Source organism: Electrona antarctica (assembly GCF_951216825.1).
Source record: "Electrona antarctica genome assembly, chromosome: 13".
Lineage (NCBI taxonomy): Eukaryota > Metazoa > Chordata > Actinopteri > Myctophiformes > Myctophidae > Electrona > Electrona antarctica.
The window spans coordinates 27,788,739-27,812,221 of NC_136794.1; the positions used below are offsets into that span (position 1 = coordinate 27,788,739).

The 23,483-nt window shown below is 46.1% G+C and overlaps 1 protein-coding gene across 1 annotated transcript; it reads right to left on the reverse strand.

Moving 5' to 3' along the window:
* Nucleotides 1-509: 509 nt before the first annotated feature.
* On the reverse strand, nt 510-22,595 carry pde1a (phosphodiesterase 1A, calmodulin-dependent; the record flags this gene model as incomplete). The annotated part of the gene is made up of 15 exons (XM_079517747.1): nt 510-559; nt 1,127-1,297; nt 1,697-1,878; nt 2,466-2,586; nt 5,353-5,434; nt 6,091-6,211; nt 10,708-10,812; nt 11,054-11,179; nt 11,976-12,076; nt 14,437-14,577; nt 14,776-14,892; nt 17,024-17,090; nt 18,150-18,332; nt 19,618-19,734; nt 22,501-22,595. The coding sequence occupies 15 exons, from the start codon at nt 22,593-22,595 to the stop codon at nt 510-512; spliced, it is 1,779 nt and encodes a 592-aa protein (XP_079373873.1).
* Between the last annotated feature and the right edge of the window lie 888 nt (nt 22,596-23,483).

A 23,483-nucleotide genomic window follows, 5' to 3' on the forward strand; every position in this document is an offset into this window, starting at 1 on the left:
CGTCGACATGCGTCACCATGCGCCGACGTGCAACAGGACATATCACACGGCAAGGAACGAACGCTAAAACCGCTTTGTTGCGTCTCTCGACCCATTGGTGTGGTTTGAGCTTAAGAGGAGAAGGAAGTGGAACGTTACTGTCCACTGGCAGTAGGTGATGTATTGATAGAGTTACAGTCCACTGGCAGTAGGTGATGTATTGATAGATATAGTTACAGTCCACTGGCAGTAGGTGTTGTATTGATAGAGTTACAGTCCACTGGCAGTAGGTGTTGTATTGATAGAGTTACAGTCCACTGGCAGTATAGGTGATGTATTGATAGAGTTACAGTCCACTGGCAGCAGGTGATGTATTAGTTACAGTCCACTGGCAGTAGGTGATGTATTGATAGAGTTAAAGTCCACTGGCAGTAGGTGATGTATTGATAGAGTTACAGTCCACTGGCAGTAGGTGATGTATTGATAGAGTTACAGTCCACTGCGTGTTGTCGTTGTCATGCATGGCGGCGTCACTGCAATGTTGTGGTGTTCTCGATCACATCCTCTTCTTCTTCCTCTCCTGCAATGATAGTAACCATGACAGCAGGTGACATATGCAACAATTCAACATATTATTTAAACCAGTGATTCTTTCATTTCAAGGACTAGTCTAGTTTTAGTCAACTAAACATGATAAGATTTTACTCATAAATGGTGCATTTCTTTGGCGCCTTTAGGAGCTTGCCGCTTTGTGCATTACATTCACCCATTCATACACACATGCATACACCGATGGTGGAGGAAACCATGCAAGGCACCAACCTGCACATCTGGATCAATTAGGGGTTCAGCGTCTTGCTCAAGGACACTTCGATACTAACTCTGGGGGAGCCCACAGGGATCAAACTGGGAACCTTGCTGTTGTACATTTTGTTTTGTAAATGAAAGGGATAGTTCACCCCAAACATATATTTTTTTCCCTCTATCGATTATTCATGGATATCCATGTATTTTATTAAAAGAAATTGCATTCATAAGCTATTTGATGACCAGCAGTGGTTCCCTATGGAGACACAAAGAGTATCCCTCGTGTCTCCATAGGGAACGACTGCTGGTCGTCAAGTTATTCAAGATATAATTTTCCCACCGTTCAAAGTCGGCTGATCAGGAGGGGCAGGTTCATCGGGGGAGGCACTCCGTGATTGGCTGGCTCCCTGTCCGTCAGTGCTGCTGAGGATGGGAGAGGCATTTGATTGGTCTTTGGAGTCCGCCTCCTCTGCTCTGTTTGGGGACGGTCCTCTCTCCTTATTGGCCGTTTCTTCATGTGTGGACGCGCGCACACACACACACACACACACACACACACACACACACACACACACACAGTTTTGTTGTCACACAATGTGTATTATTGTTTGTATTGTATTGTGCCACTTGCTTTGGCAATTTAATCGTATGTTTTCTCATGCCAATAAAGCCCATTGGCTTGGATTGAATTGTGTGTGTGTGTGTGTGTGTGTGCTTCGGATTAACCCCCACGAGGGCCCCTGGGTCCGACCGTCGGTATATTTTGGGGCCTCACATAGCGCGCACAATTTTCCGTGTTTTTATCATCTTTTTTAGCTAAATTTAACAAAATCAACAAGTGTGTGTGTGTGTGTGCGTGTGCGTGTGCGTGTGCGTGTGCGTGTGCGTGTGTGTGTGTGTGTGTGCACACCTTGTTCAGCCAGTTCCCTCCAGGTGTCTTTGTTGCTGTTGATAACGGAGGTGAACTGCAGCCGCAGAGCTTCCAGGTCCACCGACGACAGAGCGAAGTTCGTCTGTCCATCCTCGCCGTTCCCATGGCGACCACTGTGTCTCTGCACCGACTCCACGGTGACCGAACCACTTCCTGTTAGACTGGACCAATGGAGAGAGGCGGTACAAATACTACTAAGTACTTCCTGTCAGACTGGATCAATGGAGAGAAGCGGTAGGCCTACAAATACTATACTATAAGTTCTTATTCTTGCGTACTGTAAATCGCTCTGGATTAATAAATTATTTAAGTACTTCCTGTCAGACTGGACCAATGGACAGAGGTGGTACAAATACTACTAAGTACTTCCTGTCAGACTGGACCAATGGATCAACACGAGTGCACGAGCCAAAGGCCGTCTGGAGCGAAGATCAGGTCAACAGTGGTGTAACTACAGTAGTATGTTACCAATTTACCTGGCTATCCTCTGTCTAGTCTCCAGTGCTCCCCTGGTGGTACAGTGGTGTAACTACAGCGGTATTTACCTGGCTATCCCCTGTCTAGTCTCCAGTGCTCCCCTGGTGGTACAGTGGTGTAACTACAGCGGTATTTACCTGGCTATCCTCTGTCTAGTCTCCAGTGCTCCCCTGGTGGTACAGTGGTGTAACTACAGCGGTATTTACCTGGCTATCCTCTGTCTAGTCTCCAGTGCTCCCCTGTACAGTGGTGTAACTACAGTGGTATTTACCTGGCTATCCTCTGGCCAGTCTCCCGTGCTCTCCTCTCCTCCTCTACCAGAGGTAAAATCACCTTCTCTGTCGTGTCCACCAAAACACTGAAGGTTGGCTCCACTATGAAGTCTATGAACCCTGCAGACAGACAGACAGAATTATGTAGCATTGTTTCAATAAATAGTTTATAACTCCGAGGAAGCAGGTCCAACATCGAGGAACCAGATTCTTTTTTTTCCATCACACTGTCAGAGCTGGCATGTTGTGGACTTCACGTCAGCTATAGTATACAATTGCAATAATGCTGATGGTTCTAAAACTATTCCAAGGACCACCATAACTCTGAGAGTGTACAAATGGAACCAAATGGACCCTTACAATTGTACACTCGCAGAGTTACAGACCTCTAAAGACACGGCCACTGTCTCACTCACACTTAGGGTTGCCCCGATCGGATCGGGTGATCGGAAATCGGGGCCGATCACGTCATTTTCAAATGATCGGAATTGGATTGGGAGCCAAAAAACTATTTATATCCATCATGATATTAGACTGGATATATTCCGTGATTTGGGATATTGTACTATTGTGATATGGCATAAACATGTTATATAAAATATAAATATCAGATCTGGAAAAATCGGTATCGGAGATGCTCAAAATCGAATTAGACCGGGAGCAAAAACACGCGATCGGGACATCCCTACTCACACTCTGTCACTCCAGCATGTCGTTATTATGGTGATTTGGTGAAATTGCTGACCATCTTGTGGACTTCACATAACTTATGGATGTCTTTAAAATATGTGGCCTAAAATACAGCTAGGTTGAACCCTGCTAATAAACAAACCGCAATGATTTACGTTCGGACAGTACACTGACGTTAATGTGATGTCTATATACGATTGTCACATATTTCGGCAGATCACCAATTTCGCCGTAACACCGCCATGCTGGAGTGAGTGAGTGAGTGGCCGAGATTTTGGGGTATTTGGAATTCAGCTAAAGGGTCCATTTGGAACCACCTGTAGGAGTCATTGAAGGTAACCGGAATTGTTAAAATCCTAAAGGATCCTCGATTACATTTGTGGAATACTTCCGCCCTCCTTTACGTTCAGGTCCTGTGATCTTTCTGTTATGATTAAGTGGTAGTCAAAAACCAGTACGGTGAAAACGGACAACTCATCTGACTTCCTGACCCCTCAACACAGGAGCCTCTGAGCCCTCTCCTCTTACTCCCTGCACACACGCACAGTGCACAGCTATAGCCGCTCGCAGCTCCAATGTCAGCATCAAGTATGCTGACGACGCGACTAAAACTGACGAAAAATGTTCGTCGACTATACCCTTTTTTTACTGACGAAAACTAAATAAAAAAAATTAAATAGCAGATCTACAAGCTCACCACACATCGCAGCTTGTAGATCGCCTTCATCAACCCCTGGCAAAATATTTTTTTGTCGACAAAATCAACCGTAGATTTACTCGGCTAAAACTAGACTCAAATTAAAATATTTCAGATGACTAAAATATGACAAAAACTAAATGGAAATGTATTCAAATTCTATGACTAAATTACTAAATTCTATGACTAAAACAAAATAAAAAAATGCTGTCAAAATCAACATTGCGAAATTTGCGACACGACAGTGATAGACCGCATTGACAAATTTGAAGAGTCTGTTTACTGTACACTACAGGAGGCTGAAGAAAGAGAGAGCACGCACCTATCGTCATCGATGGCATCGCAGTGAAAAACTAGAACTGCACTCTGTCGAGTGCCAACTTGCGCGTTGCACACAAGTAGGCCATAAATGGCCTACTAGTACGCAAGCAGAGCGTGCAAGTACTACCGACTTTTTACCCACCCGACATTGAAACATATCTTAATTACGTCACCATCGACATGGCTGACGTAATTAAGATATGTTTCAAAATTGGTTGGGTAACAGGTAACGTATGTATACGGATAGTCGGATACATGTATGTAACCTCAAAGTAGTATACTGTGGTCGGCTGGACCGAAAGTAGTATGTATGTATGGTAGACATGGTAGGTATATTCTATAACTTATAATTGGCTGTTGATGGTGATGTAATTATTACTTGCGTAAGCAGAGCGCGCAAGTAATAGTTTTCGTCCAGTGCTTCGATGCGTATGTCGCCGTTTGATGTGTATGCGTGTGTGCCAGCGTATGAAGTAACGACTACTTGTGCTTGATATGGCAGTGGTGTCAGATTACATACATGTATACATAGGGGCATTACCTTTAATCCTCCCGACACTAAAACATATCGTCATTACGTCACCATCGACAACTTTATTACGTCATCATTGAGAGCTAGTTGTACCAGTTATACCCTGACGTCATATGCTGCTACGATACATACGCATCAAACGGGGCATACGCAAAGTAACCACAGTATACCATTAATCAACTTACAAATTACATATACATGTACTTCACAATACTACTTTTTTACCTCCAAAAACTAGGTACGTAGCAAATAGCTAAACCTAATAATTCAATATTTCAAACGTTCTTTCACAGAGAAGCTGAGATTTGACAGTTTGTAGCGGTCGACAGTACTTGCGCGCTCTGCTCACTAGTATACATGTGTGCAACAAGCAAGTAGGCACTCGACAGAGTGCAGTTCTAATTAAGATATGTTTCAATGTCGGGTGGGTAAAAGGTAATGTATGTATGTATACATGTATGCAATCTGAAACCTTCCGGCTAGGCACTTTCTGCCTTAGGTTGTGACCAGGCTTTTCTCTCTGCCTTAGGTCGTAACAAGGCTTTTCTCTCTGCCTCAGGTCGACTCGTGACCAGGCTTTTCTCTTCACAGATGAGTAAGGCTGGGAACGAGGCTGATGTGCGACTGGCCGATGGAAGTACCTTACCTATCTGTGATTGGGCAATCATGGTGGCTTTGCGGTCGCAGAGTGGAGAGAACGGAAGTCCAAGCTCCACCTCCTTATCGCCCTGGAAAACAACACAATCATCGGTTTATAAAACGCTTCACTCAGTCACACAACTGATTGATTGATTTTTCTTTTGATGAGAAATATTGTTTATGGAATCATAAAAAATATTTCTCATCAATCATCATATCATCATGACTTTTCACGAGAAAAGAGAAAAGAGGAACAAAGACTGCAGAGGCAGACAACCCGCAACACTCCAAATTAGAAGAGTATATTCTTTTAGGTGCAAGGCTCAAAAATACAACGTTGAAAGAAGGAAGTGCCAGCACACAACAAATATAATATATATATGTATAATATGTTTTATTATACCTCTGACGAGACACAAACCGAAAAATAGATATCATGGGGGGCCCTATCATAGGGGGGAAAAATCTGTGAAAAATGTCCATATTATTTTTTAAATATTCCTAAAAAACAAAAGAGCTGCAAACTTGTGAGAATGGTCCAGTGGAAAAAAGGGGGAAAAAAGTCCATTGTGGGCACATGGGATTTTTCTCTATCACTAAACACGAGGGGCGCTCTTATCATCATCTTACATCATCCTGACATAACACGTCTATTTGCTCAGACACATATGACGTAATTTTTTGCTCGTCCACTTATATCGTGAATTCTCCATTCAGTCTCAATCAATCAATCAATCAGTGGCACCTGTCTAAAGAACTCCTCCATCAGGCTGTGGGTCCAGCGGTAGTGGAGTGTCCAGGACTTGGCAGGGTGGCTGATGTCCGCCGCATGCAGCAGCAACGACAGCACCTTGGCTTTATCAACCCTGGTAAAGACAGACAGACGTCATTTATTTTAGATTTCATTTTAGCTATAGCACATTTGATTGGCTATTCAAAAACAGAACATCTATTATTACATTTGGGAGAATTCCACGACCACATATTTGGAGAGCCCAACGCTGTGCGCCAGTTCAGGTGGGCAAACTCATAGACCGGATGGAGTATGCGGAGTACGTGGAAGCGCCGTTCGCGCCTGCATGTGCTTTGTGGCCGTGATACGTCGCTGTCTTGACCTCTGCATCTTCAACCCAGCGTTGTGGGGTCTGCGGAGTCCGCGGAACAAAATACTTTTGGTGGTGGGTTGGCGGCTATTATTATTATTAAAAAATAAATCTTCAGAAAACAGTTTTTGGATTCAGAAGACATTTGTGATGTCTGGTCTTATTGGTATTAAAGTTGACTGCCTGGCCCCGTAGGCTACCCAGTTTGGTAAAACATTGTTACACACCGGCATTCCGAATCCCACTATTCCGACACACTGCCATTCACCCTGTCCCTAACCAAGTATGGCGGAGTGGCGGTGCGTAGGAATGCCACTCTGTTCCCGTGTTCGTGTTGTGCCACAAGCTCCTCACGTTCCTAGTCCCTCCCCTGCACGACATCATAGGGCAAGGGCCGGGCATCTCCCTCAGCCATCAGCCAGCACAGGTGTGGCTGATTCCAATCAGTCCAGCTGCTCCTCAATCACCATCAACAGAGGCTGCCAATATAAGCTGCTGAGAGCCGGCGCCCGACGCTTGGACGTTGACTACTGTGGTTAGTGTAACCGGAAGTTTAGAAACAGTCTCTAGCATGCTTTAGAGCAGTGGTTTTCAACCAGTGGTCCGGGGACCACCAGTGGTCCTTAAGGTGGTTCCCAGCTAAATGATGGAAAGTTGGTAACCAAATGGACCCTTACAGATCTTTAACTCTTGAGCGTAAAATGAAACCAAATGGACCCTGGTTTCATTTTACGCTCTCAAGAGTTAGATTATTGTTAAAAAATTTCATTTTTGATTAACGTTCGGCTGTTGTCTCTCCTATTAAACATCAATACAGAATGGAATTGTGGACAAAATCTTTTCTGACGACAACAAAATATTCTTTCGTTTTGGATCTGCGATGTTAAATGTCATCAAATCCGTGATCCGTGGCTCAAATGCAGAATAAATGATGGGCCTTGACATGAAAAGGGTTGAAAACCACTGCTTTAGAGAGTTTTTCATATTGTAGAAGTGCTATAAATGTACTGACTTTGTTCCTCTGTTTTGTTCCAGGCTCCCTCCTCAAACCCAGTGTCTCCCATGCAGCTGCACCGCTCCTTCCACCCTCCCCCCGGATTTCCCAAACCCTCTCACCACTTCCAGGATTCCCCTCACGCTATCCCAACAAACGGAAAGTTTAGTTTGAATAAATGTCCTTTTTGACTACTCCTGTTGTCTCAGTGTCTTTGCCTTTGGGCTCCCTATAGCTGGCACATTTGGCTACGTAACACCGGTAGAGTGTAAGTTAACGGTTAGGGGTTTACCACACTGACCCATGGCTCTGTGAAGAGTGTTAGGGGTTAACACTGACCCATGGCTCTGTGAAGAGTGTTAGGGGTTTTAACACTGACCCATGGCTCTGTGCCAGAGTGTTAGAGGTTAATACTTTACTGACCCATGGCTCTGTGAAGAGTGTTAGAGGTTAACACTGACCCATGGCTCTGTGCCAGAGTGTTAGGGTTTACCACACTGACCCATGGCTCTGTGCCAGAGTGTTAGGGTTTACCACACTGACCCATGGCTCTGTGAAGAGTGTTAGGGGTTAACACTGACCCATGGCTCTGTGAAGAGTGTTAGGGGTTAACACTGACCCATGGCTCTGTGAAGAGTGTTAGGGGTTAACACTGACCCATGGCTCTGTGAAGAGTGTTAGGGGTTAACACTGACCCATGGCTCTGTGAAGAGTGTTAGGGTTTACCACACTGACCCATGGCTCTGTGAAGAGTGTTAGGGGTTAACACTGACCCATGGCTCTGTGCCAGAGTGTTAGGGTTTACCACACTGACCCATGGCTCTGTGCCAGAGTGTTAGAGGTTAATACTTTACTGACCCATGGCTCTGTGCCAGAGTGTTAGGGTTTACCACACTGACCCATGGCTCTGTGAAGAGTGTTAGGGTTTACCACACTGACCCATGGCTCTGTGCCAGAGTGTTAGGGTTTACCACACTGACCCATGGCTCTGTGCCAGAGTGTTAGGGTTTACCACACTGACCCATGGCTCTGTGAAGAGTGTTAGGGTTTACCACACTGACCCATGGCTCTGTGAAGAGTGTTAGGGTTTACCACACTGACCCATGGCTCTGTGAAGAGTGTTAGGGTTTACCACACTGACCCATGGCTCTGTGCCAGAGTGTTAGGGTTTACCACACTGACCCATGGCTCTGTGAAGAGTGTTAGGGTTTACCACACTGACCCATGGCTCTGTGAAGAGTGTTAGGGTTTACCACACTGACCCATGGCTCTGTGAAGAGTGTTAGGGTTTACCACACTGATGCATGGCTCTGTGCCAGAGTGTTAGAGGTTAATACTGACCCATGGCTCTGTGAAGAGTGTTAGGGTTTACCACACTGACCCATGGCTCTGTGAAGAGTGTTAGGGTTTACCACACTGACCCATGGCTCTGTGAAGAGTGTTAGGGTTTACCACACTGACCCATGTGGCTCTGTGCCAGAGTGTTAGGGGTTAACACTGACCCATGGCTCTGTGAAGAGTGTTAGGGTTTACCACACTGACCCATGGCTCTGTGAAGAGTGTTAGGGTTTACCACACTGACCCATGGCTCTGTGCCAGAGGGTTAGGGTTTACCACACTGACCCATGGCTCTGTGCCAGAGTGTTAGAGGTTAATACTGACCCATGGCTATGTGCCAGAGTGTTAGGGGTTAACACTGACCCATGGCTCTGTGCCAGAGTGTTAGAGGTTAATACTGACCCATGGCTCTGTGCCAGAGTGTTAGGGGTTAATACTGACCCATGGCTCTGTGCCAGAGTGTTAGGGGTTAATACTGACCCATGGCTCTATGCCAGAGTGTTAGGGGTTAACACTGACCCATGGCTCTGTGCCAGAGTGTTAGGGTTTACCACACTGACCCATGGCTCTGTGAAGAGTGTTAGGGTTTACCACACTGACCCATGGCTCTGTGAAGAGTGTTAGGGTTTACCACACTGACCCATGGCTCTGTGCCAGAGTGTTAGGGTTTACCACACTGACCCATGGCTCTGTGCCAGAGTGTTAGGGGTTAACACTGACCCATGGCTCTGTGAAGAGTGTTAGGGTTTACCACACTGACCCATGGCTCTGTGCCAGAGTGTTAGGGTTTACCACACTGACCCATGGCTCTGTGCCAGAGTGTTAGGGGTTAACACTGACCCATGGCTCTGTGAAGAGTGTTAGGGTTTACCACACTGACCCATGGCTCTGTGAAGAGTGTTAGGGTTTACCACACTGACCCATGGCTCTGTGCCAGAGGGTTAGGGTTAATACTGACCCATGGCTCTGTGCCAGAGTGTTAGGGGTTAACACTGACCCATGGCTCTGTGCCAGAGTGTTAGAGGTTAATACTGACCCATGGCTCTGTGCCAGAGTGTTAGGGGTTAACACTGACCCATGGCTCTGTGCCAGAGTGTTAGAGGTTAATACTGACCCATGGCTCTGTGCCAGAGTGTTAGGGGTTAACACTGACCCATGGCTCTGTGCCAGAGTGTTAGAGGTTAATACTGACCCATGGCTCTGTGCCAGAGTGTTACGGGTTAATACTGACCCATGGCTCTATGCCAGAGTGTTAGGGGTTAACACTGACCCATGGCTCTGTGCCAGAGTGTTAGGGTTTACCACACTGACCCATGGCTCTGTGAAGAGTGTTAGGGTTTACCACACTGACCCATGGCTCTGTGAAGAGTGTTAGGGTTTACCACACTGACCCATGGCTCTGTGCCAGAGTGTTAGGGTTTACCACACTGACCCATGGCTCTGTGCCAGAGTGTTAGGGGTTAACACTGACCCATGGCTCTGTGAAGAGTGTTAGGGTTTACCACACTGACCCATGGCTCTGTGAAGAGTGTTAGGGTTTACCACACTGACCCATGGCTCTGTGCCAGAGGGTTAGGGTTAATACTGACCCATGGCTCTGTGCCAGAGTGTTAGGGGTTAACACTGACCCATGGCTCTGTGCCAGAGTGTTAGAGGTTAATACTGACCCATGGCTCTGTGCCAGAGTGTTAGGGGTTAATACTGACCCATGGCTCTATGCCAGAGTGTTAGGGGTTAACACTGACCCATGGCTCTGTGCCAGAGTGTTAGGGTTTCGTTATACCCTGAAGAAGGCAACTAGCTTGTCGAAACGTTGGTACTACGAGTTGTGCGACCGTTATAAAGTTTGTCTCCCGTGGTCAGCACCTCCCTACTCTTGGTGTGCGCTCCTACCATTTTGTTTGCTGAGAGTGTTAGGGTTTACCACACTGACCCGCTCTGTGCCAGAGTGCTCTTCATGGACTTGATCTGCTGGAAGTGACAGGACATGTCTGTGGACATCACCATCTCTATGACCAGAGCCCTCAGCTCCCTGAGAACAGCACACAGTCACACAGTCACACAGTCACACAGACACACACACACACACACACACACACACACACACACACACACACACACACACACACACACACACACACACACACACACGTACGTTAGCATCCATCCATATGGAGGAAAATTATTAAGTATAGGCCTAGTTATCGTATCGTGGCCATATTAACGTAACAGGGATGTGTGCGTGCGTGCGTGCGTGCGTGCTTGTGTGTTACCTCCAGTCATCCTTGTTGAGGTTGATCAGAATATTCATGTCCTCTTCCGCCATCAGCCTGTAGGCCGCGCTAACATGGTGGTTCTCCAGAACTGACCTATCGTTGTAGAGAATGGCCACCTCTGACCTGACGGACAGGAGAACCAACCAATCACACAATAGTAGCATTGAGTCATTTAGTGTTTTGGTGTTGTAATGCTGTTAGTGTGTTCGCCCCAGTATGCAAATATGGGGCGGGACATTGCGAGAAAATAAATCTAATTCTGAGAGGGACGAGACTAATATCCACAAAGTGATATTTGTGTCCCTGTATATGCATTCCTTGTATGTGGACATACATAAATTGTGTCCTGAGCATGACGTTAAACTGCTCCGTTGTAACTACCACCGTTAATATAGTGGGTGCAGATTTAAGATGCATTTGCAACCCAACTGTGTGCTTCAACACCATCGCAAGCTTGCATACAACAAGGCACTGCAGTGCTCACCAATGGAGTATACCGACAGCCGGTGCTGCCTGGTGACCCTTCCCATGAGCAGCTACCGGGAAGAGAGGTGTTGGACCTGGCCTTCTAGCAGTGTCCGTCCGCTGTCGGAAAAACAATTGGTGGACTTTGGGCCGAGGGGACTAGACACGATTGGACTGGGAAATTGTTTCCTCTGGTGGTCCACCCTGGGAGATACCCATACATAGACTGGTTGTGGAGGGGGTTTCGAATTTAGGATGCCTACACTACTTGTGCCCATGGAATGCTGGGTGACATGACATGCTCGTTGTATCGTGACTGAGGAGTGAGAACATATGCCTTGATTTTGTTGATGTTACTTTTCTGCACCTGAACTATTTATGTCCTTGTATGCAATTTCCAAAACATAAATACATTGTTAAAGTGTGTGTGTGTGTGTGTGTGCGTGCGCGTCACCTGGTCTGAATGTGGAAGTTATTGGTGGTTCCAGTGTGTTCAAAGTCATGGATGGCTGCTGCTAACACCATGGCCAGGATCTCCAGCTCACTGAACCAATGCTGAACACACACACACACACACACACACACACACACACACACACACACACACACACACACACACACACACACACACACACACACACACACACACACACACACACACACACACACACACTTTTACTTTTACTTAGAGTATTAACACCGGTAAGACGCCCGCCTCCGCCTGGGTGACGGCAGACTGCTGGGCGAGCGCTAGCACTTTGGCATGGGGGATCAGAACAACATATGGAATGAATTCTGTACTGGCCATATATGGAGCGTGTCTTGAGTGTACAGGGTTGTACGAGGCGTGACCAAATATGGAGGTGTGTGTGTGTGTGTGTGTGTGTGTGTGTGTGTGTGTGTGTGTGTGTGTGTGTGTGCGTGTGCGTGTGCGTGTGCGCGTGTGTGTCTGCATGCGAGAGTGAGGGAGAGAGAGACAGCTGCAGTCATCACTCATCAGGCAGGCCAGGAATGTTACGACAGCCAATCTCTGCCTGTCAGTTGATGCTGCCGTCCAGAATGTAGAACATTATCAGTTGGTAATAATAATACAACACAGCTTGCATGTTATTTTAAAACGTTTTATTTATGTTTTTCCTCTCTCCTCATTCTCCATCCCAGATGTCTTTCCTGCCAAACTCAAACATATCTACAGCAGAAATAGTCATCTCAAACAACACCAGATCATTCATACAGGCTCGACGCCCTACCACTGTGACCAGTGTGGCAAACGGTTCAGCATGAGCAGTCACCTCAAACGTCACCAGATAACTCACACAGGACAGAAGCCCTATGACTGTGAACAATGTGTGATAAGCTTCAGTCAGAGCAGTCATCTCAATTATCACCAGAGACAGGAATATCACCATACAGGAGAGAAGCCCTACACAGGTGACAAATGTGGGAAACGGTTCAACCGGAGCAGTCATCTTGAACTTCACCAGAAAATGCATACAGGAGAGAAGCCCTACGCCCATGTGACCATTGTGGGAAACCGTTCAGTCAGAGCAGTAGTCTGAAATATCACTAGAGAATTCATACAGGAGAGAAGTCCTACAACTGTGACCAATGTGGGATAAGCTTCAGCAAGAACAGTAACCTAAAAACAACACCAGAGAATTCATACAGGAGAGAAGCCCTACCAATGTGATCTGTGTGGGAAATGGTTCAGCCAGAACAGTAACCTATAAAAAGCACCAGCAAATTCACACAGGAGAGAAGCTCTACCACTGTGACCAGTGTGGCATAAGCTTCAACCACTGTGACCAGTGTGGGATAAGCTTCAACGATAACAGTGACCTAAAAAAAAACGCCAGAGAATTCATACAGGAGAGAAGCCATACAACTGTGACCAGTGTGAGAAACGGTTCAGCACGAGCAGTAATCTCAAACGTCACCAGAGAACTCATACAGGACTCTCTAAAGATGGCATGTAGTCAGAGAGCGGGTAACAAACACTGGTGTAGTTGATCTACAAGCTCCCTCGTGCAATAAGTATAATTTGTTAATCGCAATATGTAACGAATCGTCAAGTAAAATGGTGATGGTGACAACGGCACTTAAAGCCTATAATATGCATCCATTACAAAGAAACAGCCGATGTGTGAGCTTGTAGATCGGCTAACATAACTTATATAGTCTTTTAGGCGGATTTTAGGTTCTTATCTTACTTATGATTCTTTGCTTTTATGTATTTGTTGTATTATTATTTGTGTTGTTCTTACTGTACGTCGCTCTGGATTAAGCGTGTCTGCTAAATGGCTGTATTGTACATTGTAAAGAAACAGCCGATGTGTGAGCTTGTAGATCGGTTACATACATACAGTATGGGTCTCCTCATGCCGAACAATTTCATGTTCTGACTTTTGCGCTCCTCTGCTGCACATTGACAGAAAATGCCACTGCCGTGCGTGGGCTCCCGACTTTAGTAAAAATAAACAAAACTACTACGCTGCAAAAAGGCCTGTTTTGTGTTGTTGAAAGTCTATTCTCCAGGGTGGGAATCCTCTCAGGACCCCACCTTCTCTGTACAATATACTTTTTTACGGCTTTTTTGGGTTAATGAGGGAGGTTAGTGGTCAGCTATTTCAAATGATCATATTGTGTGGTCTTTCTCTCAACCATGCTTATGGTTCCCTTCCTGAAACCTACCATAAGGTCCGTGCTTCCTGACACCTACCATAAGGCCTGTGCTTCCTGACACCTACCATAAGGCCTGTGCTTCCTGACACCTACCATAAGGCCCGTGCTTCCTGACACCTACCATAAGGCCCGTGCTTCCTGACACCTACCATAAGGCCCGTGCTTCCTGACACCTACCATAAGGCCTGTGCTTCCTGACACCTACCATAAGGCCCGTGCTTCCTGACACCTACCATAAGGCCCGTGCTCAGCATTAAACAGTGCACGGTCTGCGTGACGTCCGCAGCATGGATCAGGTTGTGGTAGGGGTTCCCGTGTTTGCTGTAGCCACACTCCAGCTGTTCCACCCACAGAACCAGAGCCTGGACCGGGATCTACACACGCACGCACGCCCACACACACACAAACAAACAAGGTATACTTAATGAACTGGTGGGTGGTGGGTGTGGCCACATAAAAACATAATTTTAACACTTTCTGTAGCCTACAGTCTTTTGAAAAAAGTCTTCCTCCTAGTATAATGTTTTAGGGGGGAAACTCCATCTTTAATTGCACCAAATACATCCACCCACCCTGAAGCGGTTGATGAGGTCATATCGGGTCAGGAGGTCGTGCAGCACAAACTTGAGGGCGTGTTCTCCGCTGGCTTCATGGAAGCTGAACACGTCAAAGGACCACTGGTCCACCTCCTGAGGACGCAGACAAGCAACCAATCACACATCATGAGGACGCAGACAAGCAACCAATCACACATCATGAGGACGCAGACAAACAACCAATTCCACACATCAATGTGTCACAATGCTTCACCCAGGGTTCATCAATAAGTCAATACAGGGGTCAGGGGTCATCAATAAGTCAATACAGGGGTCAGGGGTCATCAATGTATCCGGGTACGCGCGTTTCTTTATTATAATTTTCTTATTTTGATCATAATTTCGAGTCTCCAGGTTTTCTTCAGAATAATATGACACTTATTTACTACGACACTACAGCATATTATGAGTCCACTATATGGTTCTCAGGCGTTTTATTTAAGGACCCCATTAACTCTGAGAATGGAGGTACACTCAGAAACCTTTAACTCTGAGAGCGGAGGTCTGTCTTATACTATATATAAAGGCTAGATGGCTCAAGGCGGAGTCTCCGATGTAGTTCACCCGGCGGCCATCTTGCTGCAGTGCTACAGTACAGTATGTTCTATGGCAGCTCAAACAAAAATACTCATAACTTATATATATAACTTATAAATACTCAAATCATGACGTATTTACAAACGGGTTGGCTTATTACAAACGTTATCAATGTGGCTATACAATTTTACAATTTAGGCATTTAGCAGACGCTCTTAATCCAGAGTGATTTACATTAAGCAAGAACAAAGAATAAAAAGCATAGCAATACATCAAATACATACAAAGTAGTTATCACGAATCATACGTAAGCTAAGAGTGTAACAGTGGAAAGTCTATATAATTAAACAATGCATACACTATACAGTGCTATGTTTACATAAAATTCTATAAGTCTACATAAACTGCTCTCTAAGTGTACATAAAAATGCTATCTAAGATACATAAGTTGAGCCTTTTCATACGCCTGTAGGAGGTCGAGGCTAGGTCAAGTACTACGGCAAGTGCTATGCGGGCTAAGATGGAGTCTGAAGAGGTGTGTTTTCAGACTGCGGCAGAAGATTGGGAGCGAATCTGCAGTTCTGATTGCAATGGGAGGTGCATTCCATAGTTTTGGAGCCAGAAGGGAGAAGAGTTTGGGACGTGTGGAGCGTTGTCCCAGGGTTTTTAGGGAGGCTACTTTCAGCTTCCCTGCGTCGGCTGATCTGAGCGCTCGGGAGGGTTTGTAGGCTATGATTCAGGATGCTTAATATCTGCTTAATGTTATTTTTTATATAAAAGCATAAAATTATGCAGACGTCTCTGACGTTTATAACAAACCAAACCATTTGAAAATTTAGCAAGTTATGGTTATTTAAAAACGACATGCCCCATAGACACAATGTTATTCTGCACCCCAGTAAGATGGCCGCCACGTAGCGATGTCGCTCTCCATTGGCCAGCAGTGCGGGTGAGCAATCTAGCCTTTCTTATAGACGAATTCAGAAACGGGTCTCATGGTCGCAGCTTACGTATTTCCTGTAGGCGGACTCGACATAGCTGCGGGGTTTAAACCCTCACCAGGCGCACCTCTTCTACTACAGTGAACGGTAGAGTGACTGATGTTAGTCTGCCTCAAACGTTACTCTTTTACCTGCTCTTTACTAACACTAACATTAAAAAGATGCCCAGAACATCGAGATGAACCTGTTTAGTTTATGGCTGCTCCTCATACTTTAAATGCTTAGTATGAGGTATAAAGCACAGCAGCCATGTGTTCATAAATCAGAAAGATTGGGTATTGTGTAAGACTGACGTTATGTCTTTCAGGACCTTTCACTGCTTCGTCTCAACCATTACTCAATGGCTCTGGTCTCAGACCCTGCGGTGGATATTTTGACATTCCGTTTTTTTGGAATGTTGCCACTACTGTTGGAGAAACCATAAACTAAACAGGTTCATCTCGATGTTCTGGGCATCTTTGGAATGTGAGTGTTAGTAAAAAGCAGGTAAAAGAGTAACGTTTGACTTGAGGCAGACTAACATCAGTCACTCTACCGTTCACTGTAGTAAAAGAGGTGAGCCTGGTGAGGGTTTAAACCCCGCAGCTATATCGAGTCCGCCTACAGGAAATACGTAAGCTGCGACCATGAGACCCGTTTCTGAATTCGTCTATATATTTATGGTTGAGGTACACTCAGAAACCTACCTTCAGTGCTGTGAGAGCAGCGGGGGGGTACGCCAGGCCACCCATGTTGGATGTCCTTCTGTACATTCTACACACAACACGCACGCAATCACACACACACACAGGCACGCACAAACGCAGGCACGCGCACACACACACAGTACATTAGCGGACAGAGAAATATCAAATAGATTTGTACCTAAAGAACATATATGTCTGTCTCTCTCTCTCTCTCGTTTTCAGGGAGACTGTCTGTTGATTTCATGTATCATTACCTCCAGCAGAAAAACTGAGGCCATTCTATTAACAACACACACGTCCTTCTGTACATTCTACGTACCCACACACACACACACACACACACACACACACACACACACACACACACACACACACACACACACACACACACACACACACACACACACACACACACACACACACACACACACACACACACACACACACACACACACACACACACACACCTAAAAGCACCCCATCATGCAGGGTCTATTTTGAATAGACAAAGTATTAAAATAATGGTTTATAAAGTGGTTAAAATGACATACTAGATGCTTTCCGGGTTTCTCTAGTACCCCTCGAGCGTCGATATGTTTGGTTGGCTATATGTGTGTACCCCTCAAGCGTCGATATGATTTGTAAGGAACACGTTATTCCAACCAGTCCCTTTCCCCTAAATCAGGCGCCCCGGCTGGCCAGGGGGAGGCAGTTTTAGAGACCATGATTACTGCATGTTTTTTGTGAGGGTACCTACCCTATGAGACATGGGGAGAACATGTGGGAGTACCTACCCTAGGGGACACGGGAGAACATGCAAACTCAACACAGAAATGCCCTTTCGCCAATGACGTGGAGGAGAGAACACGCCCCCAGCGCCCACAGCGCCCCCAGCGGGAATCGAACCCAGGACCTTCTAGCTGTGAGGAGAGAGCACTGCCAGGACCTTCTAGCTGTGAGGAGAGAGCACTGAACCCAGGACCTTCTAGCTGTGAGGAGAGAGCACTGCCAGCTGTGCTACCGTGCCCCCGGCACGCTCTTTTGCTCGTGCATGCAGTACCAGCTTTGACCAGTACAGACGGCGGCTTCAACATTGGCCAGCCGTTCTGGGGGCGTGGTTCCATACCTCTCCACAAATATCCCAGCCTGCACTGCGTGGACGATACTGCGGAACCTGGGCTTCTCCTCTGGCTGACGCGTGACCACGCCCATCTTCCTGGTGAAGGTCGAGGCCAGCCAATCGCGCACTTCGCCCGGAACCGACTCCACCTCCAGGTCGCTGAGTTCATCCTCTGTGTCCAATAGACGCCTGGTGGGGGCGGGACAGAAACCGACAACCAATCAACAAACAAACAAGATGGATGGATGCATGGATGGATGGATGGATGGATGGATATGGTCAGTGTTCATTTTGACAGCAAATTCTGTTTTAGTCTTAGTCTTTTGCCCCACCATTTAGTTTTAGTCCTATTTTGTCAACTAAAATTGTTTAGTCTTAGACCAGTCTTAGTCAACTAAATATCAACATCCTAGTCAACTAAACCAGTAAGACGCCCGGGTGGCAAGGTCGCATGCAATGTCACGAGACCTGGGCACCATATATGGGGCTCTCCCCATGTATGGGGATTTTGAGTGATACACTGACTGACTGACGGGAAATGCATGATTCCATAGTTAACTGTGACCTTTGCGTGAGACTGTCACAATATGATCATATATTGGCATTCCCATATATGGGCTTAATATTGATCACAGTCAAGGACCTCCATATATGGGCATAACAGGGATTGTATCAGCTGGGAATGCCCATGTATGGAACTTTTTTTTCCAGCGGCGCTGTCGTCTGGCCAGACGACGACACCGCTCTTCGGCAGTCTCCTCCGTGAGAGTGTGGAGGTCGTACTGCTGGGGCAGATCGCATCCGCATGGTCAGACTGCCGGGCGAGTGCGGGATGCTTTGGCATGGGTTGAACTTCTTTGACCAATAAATGCATAATGAAAACAGGTATGGACAAGGGTTCCTGGCCATGGCCAGGGTTCATGGCCATATATAGCGTGTCTTGGAGACCGTGACTAGACGTGATATCACAATGCGTGACCATATGGTGACATTCCCGTAGGCCTATATGGGGATTGGTGAGTGACGGGGATTGCAAGTTAGGTGTTGTGACAGATGTCAAGATGACCTGGGCACCTGGGGCCTTGCCTGGGGCCGAGTGGAATAGTAAGACAGTGGCGACACTAGCGTTGACTCCCATTGTAACAATGGAATGCGGAAGTGCTCATTCTATCTCAATGGCATAGTTCCAATGTTTGGAACTATAGCCCATAGGCACCCGCTTTGCGGCGAGATCAAAGCGTGTCGTCACTCTCTTACTATTCCACTCGGGCCTGGGGTGACCAGGGGGCTGATGTCACGTGATGTCACGATGACCTGGGGGATTGCCTGGGGTGTGTGATGGGAATTGCGACTTCATGAAGAATTGTGGGTTATATGTGACAAAAACACAAGATTTCATAGTTATCTGCGACCTTCGGTCACAATGAACTCTGGATGGATGGTCGATGGATGTATGATCAAAATAAATACCCACTTGGTTTCTTCAGTGTAAACTTCGTCCAGGACACTGACAGCCTGTCTCATGATTGTCCTCAGCTCTGATTGGTCGATCTGTGCTCCCTGCTCCATCTGATGCAGCAGACATCTCAAACTGTGTGCACAACAAACAACGTGAATACATGATGTCACGAGACATGGGCAGTCCAGACCAACACAGGAAATGCACGATTCCATAGTTAACTGCGACCTTTGTACACTCTCAGAGTTAAATTAACATTGGTTTTACAATATAAATTGTTTAAAATGGCATTAAATGTGGGGTCCATAGACTAATGCATGTCAAACTGGGGGTCCTTGAAATTAATACGGGTTGAGAATCACTGCTAGAGCCTTAAAAATCGTCTCTTATGGGGGTCCCTGGCATATCTCTTCAAATGGGGTCCGCGGGCTAATTAGTGTCAATTTGGGGGTCCTTGACATGAAAAGGTTTGGGAACCACTGCTCTATCAGGTTGGAATGATGCCACCTGTGTGCTGCAGGCCGCACCCACACACAGCCACGGCAAATCGAGCAATCCAAATGTTGCGTCAAAAGGGACACCGTTGGCTCATGTGCATCACTGTGTTGTAGCCACGAGGAAGGATGGATCTCCGCTTCATCGGGCGGTAGGTACGATATTTCACTATCTTCCCTGGTGAACTTTAATGATCAGCAATGTGTTAAAACGAAGTGACATGCATGATGATGACGAGGAAAATAATTGTCAGGGGGCTGTCAGAGTTAAATACAAACCCCATTATCGATGATATTTGAGTTCAGAATCTCTACTACGAAAGAGATCACCACTCTGCTCTCGTAGACGGGGCGGCGGTGGCTCAGGGGTAGAGTTTCCGGATGGTAACCGCAAGGTCGCCAGTTCGAACCCGGGCTCCCCCAGAGGTGTCGAAGTGTCCTTGAGCAAGACACTGAACCCCTGATGTGCTGGTTGGTACCTTGCATGGTTTCCGCCGCCATCGGTGTATGAATGTGTGTGTGAATGGGTGAATGTAATGCACAATCTATGTAAAGCGCCTTGGATAAAGGCAATTCCCTGCTGTGTGTGTGTGTGTGTGTGTGTGTGTGTGTGTGTGTGTGTGTGTGTGTGTGTGTGTGTGTGTGTGTGTGTGTGTGTGTGTGTGTGTGTGTGTGTGTGTGTGTGTGTGTGTGTGTGTGTGTGTGTGTGTGTGTGTGTGTGTGTGTGTGTGTGTGTGTGTGTGTGTGTGTCTTACCTCTGTGATGTACATTTGTACTTCTGCCTGTAAGAGTACAGACACCAGATCAAAAGACGCAAATACAATATGTAAATTGGGAATAGAGGAATGTGTCAAAACTAAAAAGTTATACATCCGACATTTGTTTTTCAAATGATTCAATAGTAGTCAATGGTAGTTCTGTTTAGTATCTGTGTGTACTGACATCACAATGACCAGTAGTCTCTCTCTCTCTGTGTCTATCTGTCCCCATCCCTTCTCTCTCTCTCTCTCTCTCTCTCTCTCGTTGCTGATGTTACTATGGCAACTGCTGCCAGTGCCGGAGAAACTTTGAGGAGCCACTTACACACACACACACACACACACACACACACACACACACACACACACACACACACACACACACACACTCTCTCTGGTGGACAGCTGTGGTTTAGCCCTATACAGTACGTAAAGACGGACAGAGTGAAATAGAATTGTAATAGATTAGACGCATGCAGCCACGTTCCTGTGCACGCACACACACACACACACACACACACACACACACACACACACACACACACACACACACACACACACACACACACACACACACACAGTCTTTCATCTGACAGACTCGTTCATCAAGATCTCACTTATTGTCGCTGTCGGGTAGAAACTCTCATCTCCAAATTGTTTGTGTTATCTTGTAAATGAACCCTGTCCTACTACTTGATCACACCACAACCAACGGCACACAGAAGCATCAAAAGTAGCAGATCCACAAGTAGTCCAGTAATAACGTAATTTGACCTCAAACTAATTGCAAAAAAACCAAACTCAGCTGATTTTGTATCTTCAATATATCCTGAATAACAGAAAAAAAGATGCCTGGAATTATCTGAGTTGATCAAAATAACAATTCTTCTAAATTTTTTGAATTGCGTAGTCTTCTTGTAAATTAGGTAATGCACATGATCATTTGGTTTCATTTTACACTCTCAAGAGTTAGAAATCTAAAAGGGTCCATTTGGTTACCACCTCTCCATCATTTAGCTGGGGACCACCTGGTGTGTGCGTGCGCTCCATATCAGTCTATGGAGGGTGTAGTAGACTTAGGCCCCCTTTTACATGAGAACAGTGTCCAAATAAAACGGCAAAATAAAGCATCGTTTTCTGGGGTCCCTTTAAATGAGAACGGCATTTTCGGGGGTTGAAAACGCAGCGATATTTGGAGCATTGTGACTAATTGAGCACCCAAATGTGCCCAAATGTGATGACCTCATCACATTTGTAATGACGGCTAAGGAGTGTTTTTCATATAAAAATGAATGCTTGCAATGGATTCAGAATCATTAAAAATCCCCTAATTCACCTCGCTCCTCCTGCTAATTTGACCAGTTACATGCTACTTAAAGCATAATGATTTTCTTTTCCAAGTTTTCCAAGGGAGTTGGATTGGAACAAATTGATTATGTATTACCTTTATGAACACATCTGTGAAAAAAGCTAGTCAATGGTAAGCATTTTTTTCCAGATTTGCCAGAACTTTCGCTAACTTTACCTAACTAAAATGTGTGTGTGTGTGTGTGTGTGTGTGTGTGTGTGTGTGTGTGTGTGTGTGTGTGTGTGTGTGTGTGTGTGTGTGTGTGTGTGTGTGTGTGTGTGTGTGTGTGTACACTCACATTCCCCTGAGTCGGACCCAGACTCTGTCTTGGTTTTGGTGGTGTTGTTGGAAGCCCAGTGCATCCGCCTCCATGCTGGCCTGGATCACCAGCATCAAGTGTTTTCATTTAGATTATTTATTATTACACACAAATTGACACAATTGCATGATTGTTTTTAAGGCATTGCACATTGGAACATGTGAATGAAAAATACATTTATGTTTTAGGTTAAGTGAACACAAACTTGCAAAAATCAGATTACGACACAGATAAGAATAAGATTATATATACTAGGAAATCTACATACATCTGCTCTATTTTCTTTTAGGTTTCGAGTCATAATTGAAGCTTTACCTCCTCCATGCTGTTGATTTGAGCAGACATCTGATTGAAGAGGGTTCCGTTCAGCTGAGGCCCATGTGGCGTGTGGCACGCCGCTGCGCTCACAGTATATATACCCACAATGCTTTGCTGTGGAGTCAAACGTGTTGAAGTATAAAGTCCTGCTCGGTTGGTTTTAGAGGAAGAAGCAAGATGCACAGTGTACCTGGCTTGTCCAAACACAGCAGCACAGACAGACCTGTCTCTGCTTGGGCTCCAAACACAGCAGCACAGACCTGTCTCTAGCTGCTTGGCTCCAAACACAGCAGCACAGACCTGTCTCTAGCTGCTTGGGCTCCAAACACAGCAGCACAGACCTGTCTCTAGCTGCTTGGCTCCAAACACAGCAGCACAGACCTGTCTCTAGCTGCTTGGGCTCCAAACACAGCAGCACAGACCTCTCTCAAGCTGCTTGGGATCCAAACACAGCAGCACAGACCTCTCTCTAGCTGCTTGGGATCCAAACACAGCAGCACAGACCTCTCTCTAGCTGCTTGGCTCCAAACACAGCAGCACAGACCTCTCTCAAGCTGCTTGGGCTCCAAATACAGCAGCACAGACCTCTCTCAAGCTGCTTGGGCTCCAAACACAGCAGCACAGACCTCTCTCTAGCTGCTTGG